Here is a 19,822-nt window from a genome sequence, read left to right as displayed (position 1 = left end):
AATGTTTTGAGAATGTGCTTGACACCATGAATGGATGCATGGATCGTTATAAGAGTTGTACGAGTCCCCCCCAAAAAATGATTTAAAGAAAAGAAGAGGGAGACCCTCGACAAGATTGAGCCACGAGATTGATTAAACACAACCGCTTCACCATGGGCTAGGAGTCGACACGACAGTACAAACCACCACCACACTGGTCAAACGGAGTCCAAAGTTCATTCAACAGCGCATCGTCAAAACCAAGTAGGAATCAGACTTCCCACTGTTTCGACGTGGAAACCGCGACTCAGAGAAGAAAAGTGATTTTCCCACAGTCACCCAGCTTGCGCGCAGCCTGGCGCCACGCAGCCCTGGGAGAGGGGCACAGGGGTGCAGGTGGGCAGCGGGGGGCGGTCGCGCAGAGCCTGGGGCTGTGTGTGGAGCCAGGCCCATGGGCGCGGAGCAAAGCAAGAGACTGGACGCAACTGAGGGGGAGGTGGGGATGGAGACAGAGGGGCTCAGTCCCCCTGGGAACCAATAAGTAGCAGGAGAGGAGGCAACGGTGGGCTTGCGGCCCCAGGGGCCGCGGGACTGAAAGGGGCTTGGAAGGCTACGCGCGCGGGCCGAAAGGGGGAGGAGCTTTGAGGGACGCACAGGGGGCGTGGCTTGGGGCGGTTAAGCCACTGGGCGGGGCCGAGAAGTTGGGAGGGAGGCTGGGGGCGGGGCTATGGGGCGGGGCTACGAGGGGAGGCACCTAAGAGCCGAACGTGAGGCCGGGCGGCGCGGCCCAGTCTCCAGTGGGGAGAGCCGCAGGAAGGTCGTAGGCGGCGCCGAGGAGCGGGCCGGACAGGGGGGCTCGGGGACTCCCTGGCCCCGCGCCTCAGAGGCCGCGCTGGACGGGCTGGGGCGGCCGTCGCGGAGGGGCGGGGTGCGCGCAGAGGCGGGGCTGTGGAGGCCGGGCCGGGCTGCACCCGCGGCGGGCGCCGAGGCTGGCCGCGCGCAGAGCTTCGCCGCGCCGCTCGCGCTCCGGTCCCGCGGCCCCGGCGCCCCCCGCCCCGCGCCCGCCATGCCCGAGCAGCTCAGCGTCGCCGAGTTCCTGGCCGTCACTGCCGAGGACCTCAGCTCCACGGCCGGGGCCGCCGCCTTCGCCGCTAAGATGCCTCGGTGCCGGGGGGCGGCGCTGGCGCGGGAGGAGGTGAGGGGACCACGGCGGGAGGGGTCGGGGTCCAGGCCAGGTCTGGCCTTGACCTTCAGCCGGTGTGACCGGTAGCCCTTCTTCACCTGCGCCCCCAGAAACTGGTTCCTTAGATCTGTGAGAACTGAGCGCATCTCAGACCGTCGAAGCCCGGAGTGAGCTTTGTGTGGGGGGCCTCGAGGGCACTTCGATGTCAAACTTCAGAGCTTGGGGACATACCCCAAACGCTCTTGGTGACCGGCCCTGGTGCTTGTGTCTGTGTCCCGCGCCATACTTCTTCCGTTCGGATTCCCAGCTTTGGAGCCCCACAAGCTTGCCCCCCTCCCCACCAAGTCACTCCCCTTCCGAGAAGCAGGCCTTCCCTGCCTCTGCCCTGAACTTCACGTCTCCCAGACTGCAGAGAGGGCCCCTCCCCCTTGCCTCTGAGATTTGGCCAGTGTTTATGGAATGAATGCGGATGGGAAGGCGCCAGGAGCTGGGGTTCACCTTGGCCAGGCTGTTGGCAAGTTTATAGCCGTCTCTCTCTCCTCCTCTTTGCTCTTTGTCTTTCCAAGCTGAGCGTCCTGAGCCCCTTCTTCACCCATGCAGCGTGCCCCACCCCTTCCTCTACTCTGCGGAGTCCATTCCTCTCCTCCCAGATCGTCTGTAGCTTTCCCCGGCTCCTCTGCTGGGAGCATTCTAGGGCAGACACCCTGGGCTTTGGGCCAGTCGTGTTTTTGCAGCTCCTTTTCTGAAGATGCTCAGAATTTGGCCTGGCATCTTGGACCTCAGCTCTTCTTGACCGTTGGTGCATTGGGCACCTACTGTGCGTGCCAGATAGAAGGCTCCATAGCACTGTTCATGGTATGTCGTCGGGTCGTTATCTTTGGAGATCGGCCCTCTTGCCTGGCTGGCTAAACCTTCATCTCCCACCCAGTCAAGTCACTCAGTAAGGGTCAGCTTTGGGGAGGCGGACATATGCTCAAATTGTGACGGTGCAGTTTACCAGCTGTGTGAGCATGGGCCTGTGACCTAATCTGGGTGAGTCCTGTTGTCATCTGTAAAATGGGAACAATAATGTTTACCTCATAGGGCTATAATTACATAAGGAAACATGCATAAAGCATGTTGTTGCCATTGCATTCATGTCACATCATGGTCACCCTAAGGAGCTCCATCGGGCTTTCTGTGGCTGGCTTTTTATTTGTTTGTTTTTTGGAAGTAGATCACAAGATCTTTCTTGGGAGGTGTTCTGGGTGGCCTCTGGATGCATTTGCATGCATACATCTTTTTAAATTTTTAATACTTTATTGGGGGCTCTTACGTCTCGTATGACAATCCATACATCATACACACAGCTTAATAAGTGGAATGATATATATCAGGTTAATTGATGGAGCTCTTTAGACGGTAGTGACTGGGTCTCTTTGGGCCTCTTTTCTTTCTAGACCCTGGCTAAGTGCTCTGCACATAGTAGGGGGTATGTGTTGTCTTCCATGGGCCCTCCTGCAGTGAATTGATTGTTTCCTGGGAGGCTCACAGGGAAACTACTGCCACCCAGCCCCATCCTGGGAAACTTCCCAAGCTTTAGCCTCAGAGCCCTGCAGCTCAGCTCGCCATGAGTGTCTTCAGGCCTTTCACCGCTCACCCTACTCTCCAGGTCATTCACTAGAAGGAGAAGTCAGCAGGAGCCGGAGGAGGGCCTGCACAATGAACCCTTCCCCACGGACAGAAATGCCCATTGATGCCCGCGCATCTGGCCCTGCTTTCTACGTTTGTGTAAGCGCTTGTGTGAGTGGGAGGCAGTAGCAGCCTCTGCTCAGGCCGTAGTTCTGCCTGAGGTCATAGCAGACAAAGCTGAGCCTCCTTCACTTTCTGTGTGTGCAAGAAGGGTTCATTTTTGCAGCAAAGCCCGTGCCACCCAAACGGAACTTTTCTCGTCAGCATTTCTGTGCCCAAAAAGTTAGAATCTGACCTTTGGAATGGACTTTGCTGAGGTTTCCAGCTTGGTTTTGCATTCATGTTTATATTTACATGTAGTTTGATGCTGGCATTTCCCCCCCCCCCCAGTTTTGTGTCTGACTACTGCTCCCCATCCCAGGGTGAATCAAAGTGCAACTGAATTTTCAAATGCAATCATCCCGTCTCAGACGGTTTCCTGGGAGTGACAGGTACCTGGTGGGAGGGACCCTGGGCCAACCACAAGCAACTAGAATCTCAGGGCTGAGGGACATTGAAGGTGGAGAAAGAGTAACTAGGAGCTCGTAAGATGAGGAAGCTGATGCCTAGAAGGGGTAACCAAACCCAACCCACTGCCCTTGAGTTGATGCCCACTCAAGGATGCTATAGGACAGGGTAGAACTGCCCCTGTGAGTTTCTAAGACTCTACGTGTTAATGGGAGTGGAAAGTCATGTCTTACAGCCGGTGGTTTCAAACTACTGACCTTGTGGATCCCAGTCCAACTCGTAAGAACTCACGTGACTGAGTGGTAGGAGATTGACATTTTTACCTCCACCGTCTCACCCCTTTTCTCTTTCCTACTAAAATTCATCTACTTGTCCTCTCTGTGTTATTTTTTCCTTGCCTTAACTATTTCCTCTGTAAAATGGGAGTCAGTAATCCCTCCCTGCTTAACCTGACTGCATTGTTAATGCTTGTTTTTTTTTAACTGTGGAATTCTACAACTGTGAGAGAGTATTAAGAGAATTATTATGTGAATCAATCTTATTGGGACCTGGTCCCATCCATCATCTTACTGGTAGATAGGCCCAGAGAGGGTAAGGCAGTTGTCCTGTGTCACCCAGCAGGCCTGACTGACCCCAAAGCCTGTGCTCCCCTATCTCTCTGCTAGGCACCAAGGACCTAAAGTTACAGCTCTTGTTTGCTGGCTGCCAGGAGATAAGCCTCTCTTAGAAAGATAGGTAGGAACTGGAGAAGTCTGTTGGAAATGCTGGTGCCAGGTACCCTCCGTGCCATAGAAGCCATTGGGGAGAGGTACAATCAGGAAGAACTTCCTGGAAGAGGTGAGACTACCAGTGGGGTCTTGAAGGATGAAAGAACTTCACTAAGTAAAGAAGAAAGGCGAGTAAACTGAGAGACCTATGGGGGCTACATAAGCATTTTGACCAGAGCTGAGAATTAATTGTATCATGTCTCAAGACTGCTGGTGAACGGACATCCCCTCGTGGTCTTGGATGGTGCAGACCCTGTGGCCTTTGTTTTCTATAGTTTGTTTGGTGTTTTTGTTTCCTGAGAGTTTCATTGCACAAAGGACATACTTTTTCTTTACTGTGGTGAAAAGATATGTAACAGAACATGCCATCTCAATAGAGACCTCTTCATTTTTAAGTAAAAATTTGCAAACACAACAGAAAAGGCTAAAATCCCTTGTGATGGATTCTGACACATTCTGTACTCCCCCGAGAAGTCGCTACTGTGAAGAGTTGTGAAATGTGCCTGTTTCCCAGGTGTATGCTCATAGAAATATGCACGCCATTGATGAGGGGCGTAATTACAGGGAATGGTGTCTAAATTAGTATCATGCCGTAAGGCTTTAAGTTTGGTTGTTGTCAAGGTTCATCTTTAACTTTGTGGCTTTGGTGGTTTTGAATCTTGCTTTAGAGACGATTTCATTCTGAATATCTTTTGCGAATTTTGCATGCTGTTTAATGATAGGCCCATATTCTAGTATAAAAATTATGTCAGTTTAGAGATTGTTTGCAAGAAACAAACTCACGCAAGCTCATTTAGGTTGGAGGGGAATTTGTCTCAAGGAATTAGAGGGACTCGTGGAGGTAACAAACAGCACATAAAGATAAGGGAGTCTGGGGGTGGTATGCACAGTTCACGCTGTCGGTGGAGTCCACCCAAAAGGGCATTTGAAGAAAGCATTAGTAGTAGACTTCTGAAACACACCAGCTGCGGAAAACCCTGACTCCCTGCAGCACAGATCCACTTGGACACACGTGGATGGGATCGTCAGGAGTTGGGATTGAGGGAATGGTTAGTTAGCGTTTGAGTAAAGATTGGGTTGGAGGCTGGGAAGTCATCGGGCACTAAGGCAGCGGCTTCCTCCTTCTCCTCCCCCCTCCTTTGCCTCTGCATAGCATGCTGTGTGCTCACTTCCCCCACAGACCCCCTAGCACAGCCTCACATGCTCACGATCCAGTGCCTGAAAGCCACTCAGCTAGTCTCACCCTCACGTCCCAGTGGCTGGCAGAGCAATTGATGGCCAAGCCAAGCTTCTAGATCTGTTTGAACAGCTTGCTTTCAGAGGAGGTGGAGGGAAAATTGCCCACAGGGACCCACCCTGGGGGGCAGGGTCAAGAGAGGTAAGGTAGGGTCCACACAGTGTGCCCTAGAAGTGTCCATGGGAGGTAGTTTCCATTGGCACAGCCCGGGCTCCAGGGCATGGCACTGTGCTCATCCTGGTCTGTGCTTTCCTGTCCCCCCTAAGTGTAAATGAACCCCACTTTGGAAAGCTCAGGCATAAGCAGATTGGAAAAGGGATTGGAGAGTTAAGGGGATACAACCAGATTTAGAGGCCCTGAATGCAATTAGACATTCAGACTTTTTCCTGAGCAGTGGGACCAATGAGCCTAATCATGTTGTCCAAGGAATGGAAAAAACTCCCTGCTAAGAATATAGCCACCAGAACACCCAAAAAGGCCCTCTACCAGTGAGTCAGTTCTGACTCAGCATCTTACAGGACAGAGTAGAAATGTCCTATAGCGTTTCCAAGGCTGTAAGTGTTTACGGAAACAGGTTGTCACAAAGTGGTTGGTGAGTTCAAACGACAGACCTTTTGGTTTACAGTTGAGCACTTAACCATTGTGCCACCAGGGCTCCTCAGCAACCAGCATAGTGCCTGGCATATTGGGAACCGAGTAGCGTGAAGGAGTCTTGGGGAGCAGAGTCCTGTCGCAGATGACTGCAATTGGCAGAGACCAGAGAAGGAACATATCCTCCCAGAGTTCACACAGAATACTACCCTGAAGGGAAACCACTTTAGGCCTCAAGAAGAAAGGGGCTGGGTGCACCCTCCCCTGTACCCCATTGAATGAGGGACTGGCTCAGTGGTAAGAGAACGTTGGCTGCTGATCCTTCCTCTCCCTAAATGAGTGGGTGGTCAAATGAGTGATCTCTCCCCATTTTCCATGTTAATAGGTAGAGGCCCAAAGAATAGCCTATTTCTAAGTGCATCACACTGTGTAGACTCTTTGTACATGTTAACTCATGTTAACCCTGTAGCAGCTCTATGAGGGTGAAACTATGGCCACTGGGGAGATGAGAAAGCTGAGGTGCAGAGAGGTTAATACCTTGCCCAAGCGAGTAAAACGGGAAACTGGAATTAGGTTAATCCTACCAATATCGATCGAGAACTGCTCTGTGCAAATACGGGGCTAAGCACTGGGCAGACACCCCTCTGCGCAGCAAGATGCAGCCTTTGCCTCATGGAGCGTCTAGTCGTCTGGGGAAGATAAGCAGGAAACGGCTAAAACCAGCAAGTAAGCCCATAATTATCCATGGTGTCAAGTAGCATGATGGCTCATCTTCCTTATCAGTTACTTTCTTTGAGGGTTGAACCAGGGCCCTTGTCCCTTTCCCTGCTAGCTCCCTCTCCCCGCCATTCTCATCCACACCCATGGCTTCAGTCACCTCCGTCTCAGATGACACACATTGATAACCTCCAGCCTAGGCCCGTGTTTCCAGCAGCTTCATTGATATTTCTCAACGCGTTCCACGCAGTACTCGAGCCTTCCCTCCAGGCTGGCCCTTCTCAGGGAGTGGTAACTCCCAGAGTTCTTTTACACAAGACAGAAACCTTGTATCGCCACACACACACACTTGGCGCCGTGGTCTTCTTTGCATCTCTCTCCCAGTCCACGCCACCATGTCTGTCTGCTGGACCACAACTGTGACTTTCAAACTGATCTCTGAGTCCCCCTTCTCTTTGCAGTACTCATCACAGAGAAAATGTATACTGATTTGTGAAATCATCCCACTGGATTTTGAACTCCATGAAACTAGCATCTAATCTCCCTGTTGTATCTCAAGTGTTTACCAAAGCACCTGGCTCCTAGTAGGTGCTCAGAAAACATTTGCTGAGTTACAGATGAGTAAAAGGAGGAAACGGACAAAGAAAAGAAGAGCATTCATAGGGGAGATCGGTGTGAGGACTGGGCAGTGTTTCGTTCTGTTGTACAGAGGGTGACTCTGGGGAGGAAGCAACTCGATGACACCAAACAACCACAATAGTGACATCATTGGTAAGGGGGCACTGTCGGTGGTAATAGCAACCTAGGGAAAGGCACTGTGGTGGCAAAAGGAGCCAGAGCAGTGGGAAGGTGACAGGGTGTCACCAGGTGACTTTGGGGCATGGGAGGCAGGGGCTAGATGGCATTCAGGCCCGGGTAGTGTAACCCCTTATGCAGGAAAGATATCAGTCTTGTGGAAACTGGACTGAAGGGATGACCCAAGACACTGCCATGAATTGAATTGTGTCCCTCAGAAACATGTCAATTTGACTATGCCTAAGTGGTTTGGCAGTTCTGTGATGATGTGATTTGGGAGTTATATAATGATCTAATCATCCCCCACGATGTGATCTAATCAGCCAATCAACTGGAATAGAATTAGGGTGTAATGCAAACCCCCTGATAGAAGGGAGGTTTCCTCGAGTGTGAACTGCATCATCTTTTGGCTTACAAGAGGGGAAAGGAGGGAGCAGCAGGCAGTGGGGTTCGGGGTGGGACTGATTACCACCAAGCAAGAAGAAGCAGGGAATGGAGTGCCTGCTAAGAACTTCCTCGACCCAGGAGAAGATGGATGTCAAGACACGTAGGTTCTCAAGGATCATCAGGCCCACGGACGTTGAAAGGAGACCAGGACCTTCCTCCAGAGACAATAGCGAGCAGAAGCCTGCCCTGGAGCTGGCAGAGCAACACTGGACCACTAAGACAGAATTTAGTGCCAGGAGACTTAGATACAGAAATGTGGGAGTTGTTTTGGAATTGAGTAATGGGTTGAGGCTGGAAGAGTTTGAAGGCGCCTAATTGGAAAAAAACATTATGAAGAGAGACCAGTCCCTGGAAAAGGACATTATGCTTGGTAAAGTGGAGGGCCAGTGAAAAAAGGAAAACTCTCCACAGGAAGGAAGGACTGACACAGTGGTTGCAATAATGGGCTCAACCCTAAGCCTGGTGGGGATGGCGCAGGACAAAGCAGCATTCTCTTTCTCTTGCACGTAGGGTCGCTATGAGCTGGAACGGACTCGAGACACCTAACAACAATAACAACGGTAAAAGCCTAGAGGGCCGAGAGAGACTGTTGGCGAAATTTGGGATGTTAAAGGCCATCCTGTTGAAGGCACAGAATTTTAATACTGGAGATGGTGCAGATGGGGGTAGGGGTGGACCGGGGGCGGAGATGACAGTGACAAATAAACAAAGGAGGCAGCCAAGCCATAAGAGCTACATGGGAGTCAACCCACAGAGCCAGAAAAGCCAAGTGCCTTTGGGCTGGAGACTACCAGGTGCAGTGAGATGCCTCTGGACATTTACCCACCCAGCCGAGGGGTTCTGCAACATTACCCCCTGCACTTAACCAGTAGACCTAAAGAGCTGGGGCAGGGCAGCAGAGGGCAGCTAACCCACAGAACCCGAGGAACCAAGAGGCCAGGGGAGGACAAGAAGCACTGAGAACCGACCTGCCGTGATCTCACAAGGAAGGACTGTGGCTTCACAGGGTGGGACCACAACCTCCTAGGTTTCAGAGTCAGACCCTCACCAACTCAGGTCCAAAGGGCCTACAGGGATAGATCCACTACCCAAAGCTTAGGGGTTGGGGCTGCCACACCCAAGGGGCAGAAGAATTGGGCCTGCCTCTTCCAAGGTCAACACTCAATGTGCAGTGGGGAGGATGGGGCAGCCCAAAGCTGAGGGAGCAAAGTGCAGGCCTGGAAGGCAGAGCTGAAGCCCAGGGCTGAGGAACCTCCACCAGAGACCATGGCCAACAACCACAGTCTGGGGGACAGGACCACTGCCTAGATGGTTTCACAGGGAAGAGGACTATTTCCAAGCCTGGAGAGCTAACCCAAATTGTTCTGCTGGGCCTTGGACTTCATTGAGGCCCGTTATCCCTTCTTTGCTTTCAGTGTCTCTCATTTGCAATGGCAATGCAACTTTGTACCTGTTCTTCCATTGTGCTTTGGAAGCAGATCATTTACATTTTAGATTTAACTAGCTCACAGATGAAGAGAAATTTTGTCCCGGGGTGGAGTTTGGACTTGGAGTAGATGGAAGACTTTTTGGATAATATAGTGAAGTGAACGTGTTTTTGTAGATTTTTTTGGGGGGGAGGGGGGTGGCATATGACAAGGGCATGAATTTTGAAGGCCCAAAGGGTAGAATGTCACAGATTGAAGTGGATGGGTTCTAGAGATTTTATAAGTAGTCCCATCAGAAGTCGCTGAAGGTGTGAATGTGGGGAAGGATCACGAATGTTCCCCAAACTTCTGATGAAGGCTGTTGCCATGTACTAAGACAGTGGTTCTCAACCTGTGGATCGCAATCCCTTTGAGGTTGAACCTCCCTTTCATAGGGGTCAACCGATTCATAACAGTAGCAAAATTACAGTGATGATGCAGCAATGAAAATAATTTTATGTTTGGGGGGGTCACCATAACATGAGGAACTGTATTTAAGGGTTGAAGCATTAGGAAGGTTGAGAACCACTGTGCTAAGAAAGACAGTCTGGGAGAAGAACATGTTTGGCAACAATCAGGCTGAAGAATCTCACCTCAACCCCAGAGACTGGCTCCCTAGATGTATCTTAGGGTTCTTACTGCAAACAATAGCTAATTTAAACAGAAGAAGAATTTATCAAAAAGGAATGTTTAGCAGCTCACAGAACCTCTAGAAAACTGGAGAACTAACCAGGGCAGGAACAAGGGAGGTGGGATAGCAGTCAAAATCTCAGCCAAAATCAAGACACTGAGTCCGTTTGATGAGGACACAGTGGCCATGCCCTGGATGCCACAGCTGGCACTGCCCACTGTCTCTTGGGCACTTTGCACCATCAATGTGGTTGGCTCCAGGGTTACAATGGATCTTCTACTCTTGCACAAGTCTAAGACTAGAGCCTATTTATTGAGTGCCTCTGATTGGTCAAACCGAGGTCATGTGCCTGTTACTGAGCTGCAAGGGAGGCTCGGAAAACAAGATTGGCTTCTTCAGCTTTTATAAGAGGGGGCAGGATCTGTTAAGACCCACACAGTAAGTAATTCCTCAGACATTGGAAGGTATTTTGATAGCACCACACACCCAAAATATGACAGCTGTCCCTGACATCAGGCTTCCAGTTTACAGAGGTGTCTGAGAATCTGCAATGTAAACAAACACCCCAGGAGAGCTCAGGGTTGTCCCTGAGCCCCCTGAGCCTTCCAGATGTTTGCATATAGGTGTATATATGTATTACATTAACAGGCATTTATTTCAAGCTGTGGGGGTGGATACAATTACCCAGGGATAGTAATCAAGCAGGAGGCTGTGCTCTGGGAGCGCCATGCTGAGAGATGGAGGAAGAGGAGTTATTGACAGGGTCTGGGATAATGCTGTCGAAAGGAAGGGGGAAATCAGAGAGCATCCCTCACCAGCCAAGAGGGAAGCACTTCAAAGAGGGAGCATACTTGGTGCTGCCCAGACGCCCAGAGGCAGAATGAGGTGGCAAACACACAAGCCTGGATTTGACAACATAGAGGTCTTTGGTTGTCTGAAAGACACCATTTTTGTGATGTTTTCTTTCCACACTCACCTGCACTGAGTTAGAAGGCAGCAGATGAGAAGTTTTCATGGGAAGGAGAACAGAAACATGGAGTGGTTGATGACTGGAGGGACTTGGGACCAAGAGGTTTTCTAGGATGAGGATGAACCTCTTTGCCATAGCAGGTTATCTCTGTCCAAGGGCTGGAGGAGGGTCTTCAGTGGTTTGCCTTCTGTGGTCACTTCCCAGCCTCATAGTCAGCTGTTACCCTGAGATGCCACAGGCAGGTTTGGGGACAGAAACTGGAACTTCAGAACAGACGGGGAAGGCTTTCCCTGACAGTGGCTTGATCATAAACATAAGCTGTTAGCAGCAAGTCCTGCGCATGGGTCCAGTGCTTGGTTCCAGAGATGAGGCCCACAGGGCACAGGGAGTTCCTGACTCCTGCACAGGGCCCTGGCTCCCTTTGTCCTGGGAACATTGTGACTTAGCCTCGCCCAGGTCATTTGGAATCTCTTTGAAGGGTATGGGAAGCTGAGCTGGGAACAGCTGTGGAAGGCCCCCTAACTCTGCTCTGAGCTTTTCAAAACCTCCACCCAGAGCTACAGAATCCAAATCTCTCAGAGGCAGGGAGCAGCTCCACAGCTCGGGGTAACTGGTGATCATCAGCGCACAGGCTGTTGTGAGCTGCTCACTTCAGTAATCCATTAAACTGCACTTATGGACCCCAAGTGTGTACAAAGGCAGAAGGGTAGGTTCTCGGCGCATGGAGATGTCGAGACAAGGGCCCTGTCGGAGGAGAAGGAAGACTTATGCCGGTGAACAGCTCCGGAGGACCCACAGCAGCGGATGCAGACCTGAGTGTGACTGTGGAGAGATTCCAGTAACTGAAGAAAGGCAGCTCTGGGTTTGAACCAGGACTTCCAGCCGGTTCATTTCATTTCAGGTCCGCCTCAGATATGCTGACTCAATCTGCATTTTATAGATGCCCTTGGAGATCTGTCAGGATCACCTGGGGGTCTTGTTAAAATGTCACTTCTGATCGTGGCATAAATGCACACTCTCAGCAAACAGCCCCCTTCCCTGTTCAAATTCCTACTTGGCTGTGTGACCCCAGGCACTGAATACCTATGCCTTCTAAATCTGTTTCTCCGTCGGTACATCAAGGATGATAGTAACAATCTTAGGTCATTATTTGGGGGCACATACATACAAGCATTTGGCATATAGCTGGTACCCGCTGCCATCTCATAGCAGCCTGCAGGACAGAGTTAGGCTGCTCCATAGGGTTTCCGAGCCTGCCTCAGCTTTCTCCCCTGGAGAGGCTGGTTGATTTGAACTGCTGATCTTTTGCTCAGCACATTGCTTAATCTACTGCACCACCAGGTCTCCTTACCTAGCACATAACAGGCACTTAATAATTTCCTAAAATTCCTCTTTCGTAAAACACCATAACAGGTATGACAAGCTCATTGCCATGAAAAAAACAACAACCAAAATCACTGCCATCGAGGCAATTCTGACTCACGGTGACCCTTGAGGACAGGGTAGAACTGCCCCAGTAGGTGTCCGACACTTTTTATGTGAGTAGAAGATCTCATCTTTCTCCCAAGGAGCAGCTGATAGTTTCGAACTGCTAACCTTTTGGTTTGCAGCCCAACTGGTATCCACTAGTAGTGAACAGATAAAAATGCAGCATCTTGGCAGCCAGAGGAAAGCGAGAGATTTGGCTGAGTGGCAGAGCCCAGTTTGGACAGGACAGCTTCTTACCCAGCCCTGCCCGTCCTTCATGTCTTCATCAAACGTGCTGAGAGCCCACCCCGGTGTTCTCATGCTCAGCCCTGCAGTGCAGTCTGGGATTGATCATACTTGAGTTGCTTTTTATTTTTTTCAGTTGCTTCTTAAAAGGTACCTTTTTTAACAGTAAGATAAATTTTTCATACAACATAAAACTCACTCTTTTAACCTATACAGCCTGTATTCCTCACCACTGCCCACTTCCAGAACATTCTCATTACTCCAAAAAGAAACTCAGTATCTACCAGCAGGTACTTGCTACCCTCCCTCCCGGAGCCTCTGGCAACCTCTAGCCTACCCGCTTTCCACTTGTGGGATTTCCTGTTTCTGGACTCTTCGCGTAAATAGGCTCATCCAACAGGTAGCCTTGCTTTGCCTGGCTTCGCTCACTTCGTCTGCTGCTTTCCAAGTGCGGCCATGCTGTCTGGGTGGCTTTACAAGCAGTGACACTAGGACCAGCAGACCTTTCTCGAGCAAGCTCCCGTCGTCCTCAGACCAGAGAGGTGGAGCAGCCCGGTCAGCAGAGCTGCCGTATAAAATACGGGACACCATGCAATATTGGGGATCTATTGACACTAAAAAACTGCCCCCAATTGGAATTTAGTCCAGTGCCCTGTATTTATTTTTATGAGCTCTGGCATCTCTACTAGCAGTGGGTGGGAGAGCTGGGATTTGGACTTGGGCAATTTGACCCCAGAACCAGCTTCACCACTCTTGACAGATCTAGTGTGAAGCCCAATACAGCCTTATATATTTCAGCCTTCCAGGTGACTCCCTTGGGCACCCAAGGGCGTAGAAAAGGTGTTTGTTGGTCAGGATAGCTGCTTGAGCCATGTACGCTGAGCTAGGGTGTTAGTTCCTAATCACCTCCAGTCCACACACATAGCCCTACGAGACGGCGTTGTTGGTTGTGCCAACCCATGGCAAGCCTTATATGTAGCAGGCTGCCTGATCCTGGACCCCCTTCCTGATTGTTGGTTTGTTTGCACCCACTGTTGTGGATGCCGCTCTTGTGTGATGTTGTTTCCAATTCATCGTGACCCCACGCCACTGAGTATATGTCCCACAGGCTTTGGGGGACTGTCATCTTTATTGGAAACATCTTTCTCTCGCAGAGGCTCTGGCTGGGTAGAAGCCACCACCTTTTCGGTTAGCCGCCAAGCGGTTAACTACTGCTCCAGGGGCTGTTACTCTCTTCTTTGACAGATGGGGAAAGGGGTCCAGAGAGGTCAAATCACTTGCCCCAGGTCACACACTAAAAGGACCATAATTTGGACCCCAGGGAAGTGTGATTGAAAGCCTGAGCTCTCAACACCTGCTCCCTTCCTTGTCTTCCCAGAGAGCCTTGCTGAGAGTCATTGGCTAATTGGTGCATTCCTGCTGTACTTTGTTATGGACACTTAGTGAATGAGATGTCGTGCCCTTCTGGAGCTTACAGCCAAGTCAGACACGTGGAAGGGCCCCAAGGGCTCCCAGAAACGCCTGTGGTGGGCACAGGGTGGCATCAAGGCAAGAGGGATCAGTTCTCTTTGGGGAGTCAGGAACGTTGGGGGTGTAGTAGGGGAAGTACTCCAGGCAGACAGAGGGAGCAGCCTGACACAGGAAACTGCCGAGTTTGGCAGGGCTGCTTGGTGCTTGAGGGAGCAGCAATGATGTCAAGGCTTGTGAGCTAGGCATTGGGCGGCTGCTAACCACAAAGTTAGCAGTTCAAACCCACTCGCCACTCTGCGGAGGAAAGATGAGACTGCCCATAAAGATTTACAGTGTCAGGAACTCTGTCTGGGAACAATATGAGGCATTAGAATGGGTTCATAGCAGTGGGCTTGGTTTGTGGTTTGGGGTCAAGTTCAAGAAGGAGGCTAGGGAGGGGCTCCTTCAGACCTACAAGGGAATTTGGAGGGTGGGGGTGCCGGACCTTTCCCTGTTCTGAGAAGGCAGGCTGGACCCTCCTCAGGGTGTGCTGGAATGCAGAGCTTGGGCCCAGGGGCTCTGGCGGAAGCTTTGGCAGTCGTTCCAGAAGAGTTTTTAGTCTCTTAGCTCACCACTGCTGAGCAGTCGCCCAAGGAAAATCCCAGCCAGGAAACTTGGGGTTTGCAGCGGCCTCAGTGCACTTCTGGGGCGGGGCTCCCTTTCCTGCAGACCCTCTTCCTCTGCTTCCCCCCACTGCTCTGAACTGTTGAGGCTGATCAGGGGGCGCCAGGGAGACATCTGTGGAGGCCTGACCAAGGGGCGCAGGAAGGAAAACAGCAAGAGGCAGAGGAATCCTAAAATAATAAACCTCCAAGCTGGCAGGGGCCCTGTGCCTCCCTCGTGACCCCACACTCCAGTGAAGGGGCCAGAGGCTCAGGGCGCACAAGCCACTGGGCAAAGTCACTGCCGGGCCTGGACTAGGACAGGGCTGTCGCTGCTGCAGGGCCCCCTGTGGGCCATGCTCTCCTCTTCTCCCTGCCCAAGCCTCACTCCACTCTCAGGTGCCGAGGGAGGGCGCATCTCGAAATGGAAACCATTTGGCAATTGTGGCCCCTGCTCATTCCGTGCTGAGGGGTAGCTGGGCTGGGACGACCTCATAGAGTGTGGTTAACTTCAGCTCCGAGTCCCAGAGGACGGACCTGAAAGGGATTTGAACTCGAGTCTTTTGGTTATGAAGTGTACAGACGAGCAAACGGAGGCACGGGTCTCAAACCCAGAGCCAGGCCTAAAATGCAGCCCTCCCCCCTCGTGACTGTGCGTGGACTAGAAGGTCCTCCCCCCCCCCCAAAAGTCTTATTTGTATCCCTTCTCAAGATGCTGCAACCTGTTATGGGGGTGGAGTGGAAGAGCCTCATTTAGCCTTCACAGCAGCCCTTAAGGAACCCACTGGGCCTCAGAAACACAGGGTCTATCTCATGGCTTGTGATAGCACCCCAGTCAGAGCCGGCTCTGGTGACAGGTGGCCCCAGATGTCCGCCATGCCCTTGAGCAAGTTGCCTGTTCCCTGCTGTGCCGCGCGGCTGGGGCCAGTGATCACTACCTTCCGGGGCTGGATCAAATGGAGGACTAAGCAGGTCGGGCCTGCCCCCCAACAAGAAGGCGGTAGGCGGGTGAGTTCCTGGTAATAAGTAGAGTCATTCTGGGAGCTCGGAATCCAAGTCGGTCCAGTTAAGGGTTCTGCTTTGAGGCATGGCTGGGCTGTGCTTCCCAAGCCCCTCATCTTGCCGGGAGGGAAGAACAAGGCTGTTGGCCTGTTCTCCCGAGGCGACACAGGGGTGCAGCTGTGTCCGAGTCCGTCTTTGAAGACATGAATTCATCAAGTCACTCGGGCTCCCACCCCTTTCTGGATAAAACCATAGGCTGTGGAACCAGAATGGCTGTGTGAATGCAGGTCCGGCAGTCACTAGGGTGCGTGCCTGCGGTCACATACCTTCCCTTCCCTGGGCCTCCCTTTCCCCATCTATAACACCTGGTGTTGTTGAAAGGATTCCATGAAGTAATCCGAACTGTGGACAAAGCCTGGCAGGGAGCTGTGATAGGGAAACATCTCCTCAGCTCGGGTTATTAGTGGGTCGCCGTCCTGTCAGGCCCTAAGCCTCCCTGTTCATTGTTCCCCTCAACCCCCTAAGTGCCTGCTCCAGTGAAGTCCTGGCTGTTCCTGAATGTACTGGGGACTCCCAGCCTGGGGACTACAGAGGTACCTATTCTCGCTCAGACCATGTTTACCTTCCAGACTTGGCTAAACCAATCTCTCTCTCGCTCTCGCACTCTCTGTTTAAGGCATGGGCTTGGCGGGTGTTCCTCATCCATGCTTCCCACAGCAGGCTTGCCCCTGGTCCCAGACTTGCCAAGGCCTCCCTGGCCCTTAGCAAGTGCATTCTGGCTCCCACTGGGCTGGGAGCACCTGGAGGGCAGGATCTAGGTCTGGCATATAATGAGGAAGTCAGCATGTGTGAATGAGCGCCTACTCGGTCCTGGGTCTCTGTGGTCGCTGGTTTGGGAGTCCTTAGGCAGGCAGGAGCTAAGGCACAAGGCTTCGTGGCTGCTCTGCTAACTGGCGATTTCAATATCCAGCTGCCCCCTGGAGAAAAACGTGCTGGTCCCTTCCCATAATGATTACAGCCTGGGAAACCCTATGGGGCAGTTCTACTCCAAATTCCAGTCCATGATACACTAGGGTGTGGCCTCTTAATAAAGAGGCCCGTGGGTCTCTGCTAGGGAGTGGAGCTGTGCTGGGATTGCCCTGTAGGTGTGATATGAGCAAGTATTCTCGCTCTCACCTTTTCCTCTCTATGGACCACCCAGGAAGGGCTCAGCAGGCCTCCCTGCCTTTGTCTGGATCTGTGTGATGTGGCAGGTGGGCAAGAAAAAGCAAAGCAAGAGCATGTGATGGCAGGCGTTCACATTTGTGCAGCTGCAAAGCAATTTCCCAGTCTCTGTGGGTCATTTCTCGGGAAGGGAGGCCATGTCTGGGGGGCAGTACTGTGAAGCCCATTTTGCAAATGCAAGCCAGGTCCAGAGAGGCCGAGAACTCGCTTGGGGTCTCAAGAATAAGGGCTTGGCCTAGGAATAGAACTCGAGTCGCCTCACTCCACATCCTGGGGTGCTGCTGAGGCGGCCTTGGCCCCTGCCCACACCCTCTGACTTTCCTTAGACCCTGCTTTTTGACATCCCAGCCTTTTTGTTGAAAGTCCTGCCCAGCCAGCTGACCCCTTTATAGAAAATTTTAGCACACATTGGCCTTATTGGCTATGAGCTTATAGGCTAGACTCCACCCCTTCACTCTTAATCCTCTCAAATTGAACCTGATTATGTAACTACCACATCAAGTATATTTAACAACCTTCAGCATTTCCTGTAAATTGGAAGTTAAATCTTGCCAGGAGAAGCTCCCTGCTGTGTGTGTGTGTGTGTGTGTGTGTATGTTTGTGATTTTATTGCCTTCTCACTTTATTGAATGTCTTTAGTAGAACTTGGTTTGCTCCTTGGGAAAATTAAAAAAAAAATTATTACAATGCACTTATTTAAAAACCCACTGATGTCCACCTAATTCCAACTCGGAGTGATCTTGTATAACACATGTAATTTAATCTTCTTTGTGGACATCAGAGTCCAAGATCAAAGGGGCCAGGATTCCACCACCCCACGGCAGAACCCTTTGAGTGCTGGAGTGTCATTAACCTTCTCATGCCAGTTATATTTTTAATATTGATTGATTGAGAAAGTGAGTAATGACAAATAGCTAACAAATTCAAGAATGCTTTTAAAGATTTCTGTCTTATTGATCATAGAAATTGCATACCTATCTGAAATGTGATCAAGCCATTATTGTGAGACTTCTTTTAAAATTCCTAGTGCTTATTCTAAATATGGCTTCAGAGGGCCATGAGCCTCAGTATTCGGGGCCCATTGGCTGGGAATGAACAAGGGACTTAAAGAGTCTAACCTGGTGGGTTCCACATCTGTCTAGAGCACCTTCTGGCTGTGTGAGCTCAGACAGCTTTCTTGCCACTCTGAGGCTCACTGCCTCACGGACCGGGTGGAAACAGAAAGGATAACTGCCTCCGTGGGATCTTGTGAGGCTCATGTGGTGGATGCCAAACTACTTTACAAGCTGTAAATCCAGGACAAGTTTAGTTGGTATTTTTTCCGTGGTTGTTTGCATTGTCAATGAGACTCAGCAAGAAACCTGTTGGAGTTGTTCTTTCACAGACTACAGAAAGAGGAGGTAATGTTAGATTATCATTGGCATTCTGTGGTTTCACCTCTCCAGGGGCAGCACCATGCTCTGAAGTAAGGCTAGAAAATGGTTTTCATCCCTTGTGCCAATCCTAGTTTCACCTGGGAGAGGTGCCTGAAGAACAGTAGGAGCAGAGGGATGGATCAGGCCCAGGGTCCATGGGGAGAAGGCTGTACTTGTAATGGTCATGAATGAGACTGAAGTGGTACCTATGCTCTACATGATCAGGACCGATAGGAATGAAAAATGTCTAGGGTGAAATTGAATCCAGCAACTCTGCCCCCTGGATCTTTGATTGAGTCGCCATGATAACCAGAGCTGGCTCTGAGAAATCACAGGAATGAAGAATGGGTCCTATTGATTAATCCTGACCCAGGAGGGGGCATACAATAGGTCCTTCCTGGCAGGGCAGCCTGTCATCTGGGGGCTTTTGCCTACCCATACCCATTGCTGTGTTGGTTACAACTCATAGCAACAATCCTCTAGCACAGACGAGAACTGCCCCACTAGGTTTCCCAGGCTGTCCCCTCTAGGGAAGCAGAGAGCCGCATCTTTCTCCTGTAGAGTGGCTGCCAGTTTGAGTCGCTGGCCATTTGGTTAGCACTTAACCACCGTGCCACCAAGGCTCCTGCTTTTGCCTGCAGAAACCACAGATTAGAGAACCAGAATGTGGTGTGGTGTGGTGTGGTGTGTGGTGTGGTGTGTGGATATGGGTGGGAATAAGAGTGGGGGAGCAAAGGTGTGGGCAGTGCCAGCAGCTGGAATTCCGGCGTTGTCGAGGGCTGGTCAAGCAAGGCTGCCCAAAGGACTCTGGCTGGCTTCCCAAGTGGAGACATGACCCTGCTGCTTTGTGTTTTACCTGCCTTTGCCCAATGCCCACCTAAGCACTTGCATGGAGCCACTGACACTTAGTTCTGAAAGGAACCTCATGGCCATTGATTCTAATCCAAAACCCAATGCCAGAAGCACTGTACAGCACCTTGAATGCTTCGAGTAATGAGCAGCTCACTTCCCAGGGAGGAGCATGCTTCTGTTTAGTACAGCTTCTGTCTGACTTCCACCTATCAGTCGGGGGAAATCTCTCCAGCGCCACACCGAGCAGATTTCATTTGTCTTCAGGGCAACCCACCAAGGCCCACCTGTGCTGGCCACCTTGTTTTCTCTGAACAGGTCTCCCTCTGCCCCTGCCCTGAGTTTGAGGAGAGGGAAAGGTATATGGTAGAGGTAATAGAGTTCAAAGGCAGGGTCAGTTCTGCGATCAAAGAAGCCATGTCTGGGACAGTGTCATGCTTTGAAAAGGACACTGGCTCTGGCTCTGGCCAGACTTGAGTTTGGATTATGACTGCTGCCGTCCAGCACTGTGTGGTCTGGCAGCTTGCATCTGCACCACGGGATGAGG

At 51.3% G+C, this 19,822-nt stretch overlaps 1 protein-coding gene across 3 annotated transcripts in view; it reads left to right on the top strand.

The window, feature by feature from the left end:
- Positions 1 to 835: 835 nt before the first annotated feature.
- ASAP3 (ArfGAP with SH3 domain, ankyrin repeat and PH domain 3) overlaps positions 836 to 19,822 on the top strand; it is a 44,897-nt gene continuing 25,910 nt past the window's right edge. Inside the window, exon 1 of one of the 3 annotated variants that reach the window (XM_075552237.1) lies at positions 836 to 1,174. In XM_075552237.1, coding sequence (XP_075408352.1) covers positions 1,046 to 1,174 — 129 coding nt within the window. In that variant the 5' untranslated portion in view covers positions 836 to 1,045. The remainder of the gene's footprint in view (positions 1,175 to 19,822) is intronic. The other 2 variants (XM_075552221.1, XM_075552227.1) reach the window with 2 other exon arrangements.

The sequence above is a fragment of the Tenrec ecaudatus genome, chromosome 1, assembly GCF_050624435.1.
Source record: "Tenrec ecaudatus isolate mTenEca1 chromosome 1, mTenEca1.hap1, whole genome shotgun sequence".
Classification (NCBI taxonomy): Eukaryota; Metazoa; Chordata; class Mammalia; order Afrosoricida; family Tenrecidae; genus Tenrec; species Tenrec ecaudatus.
This window is presented reverse-complemented; position numbering and strand designations above follow the sequence as displayed.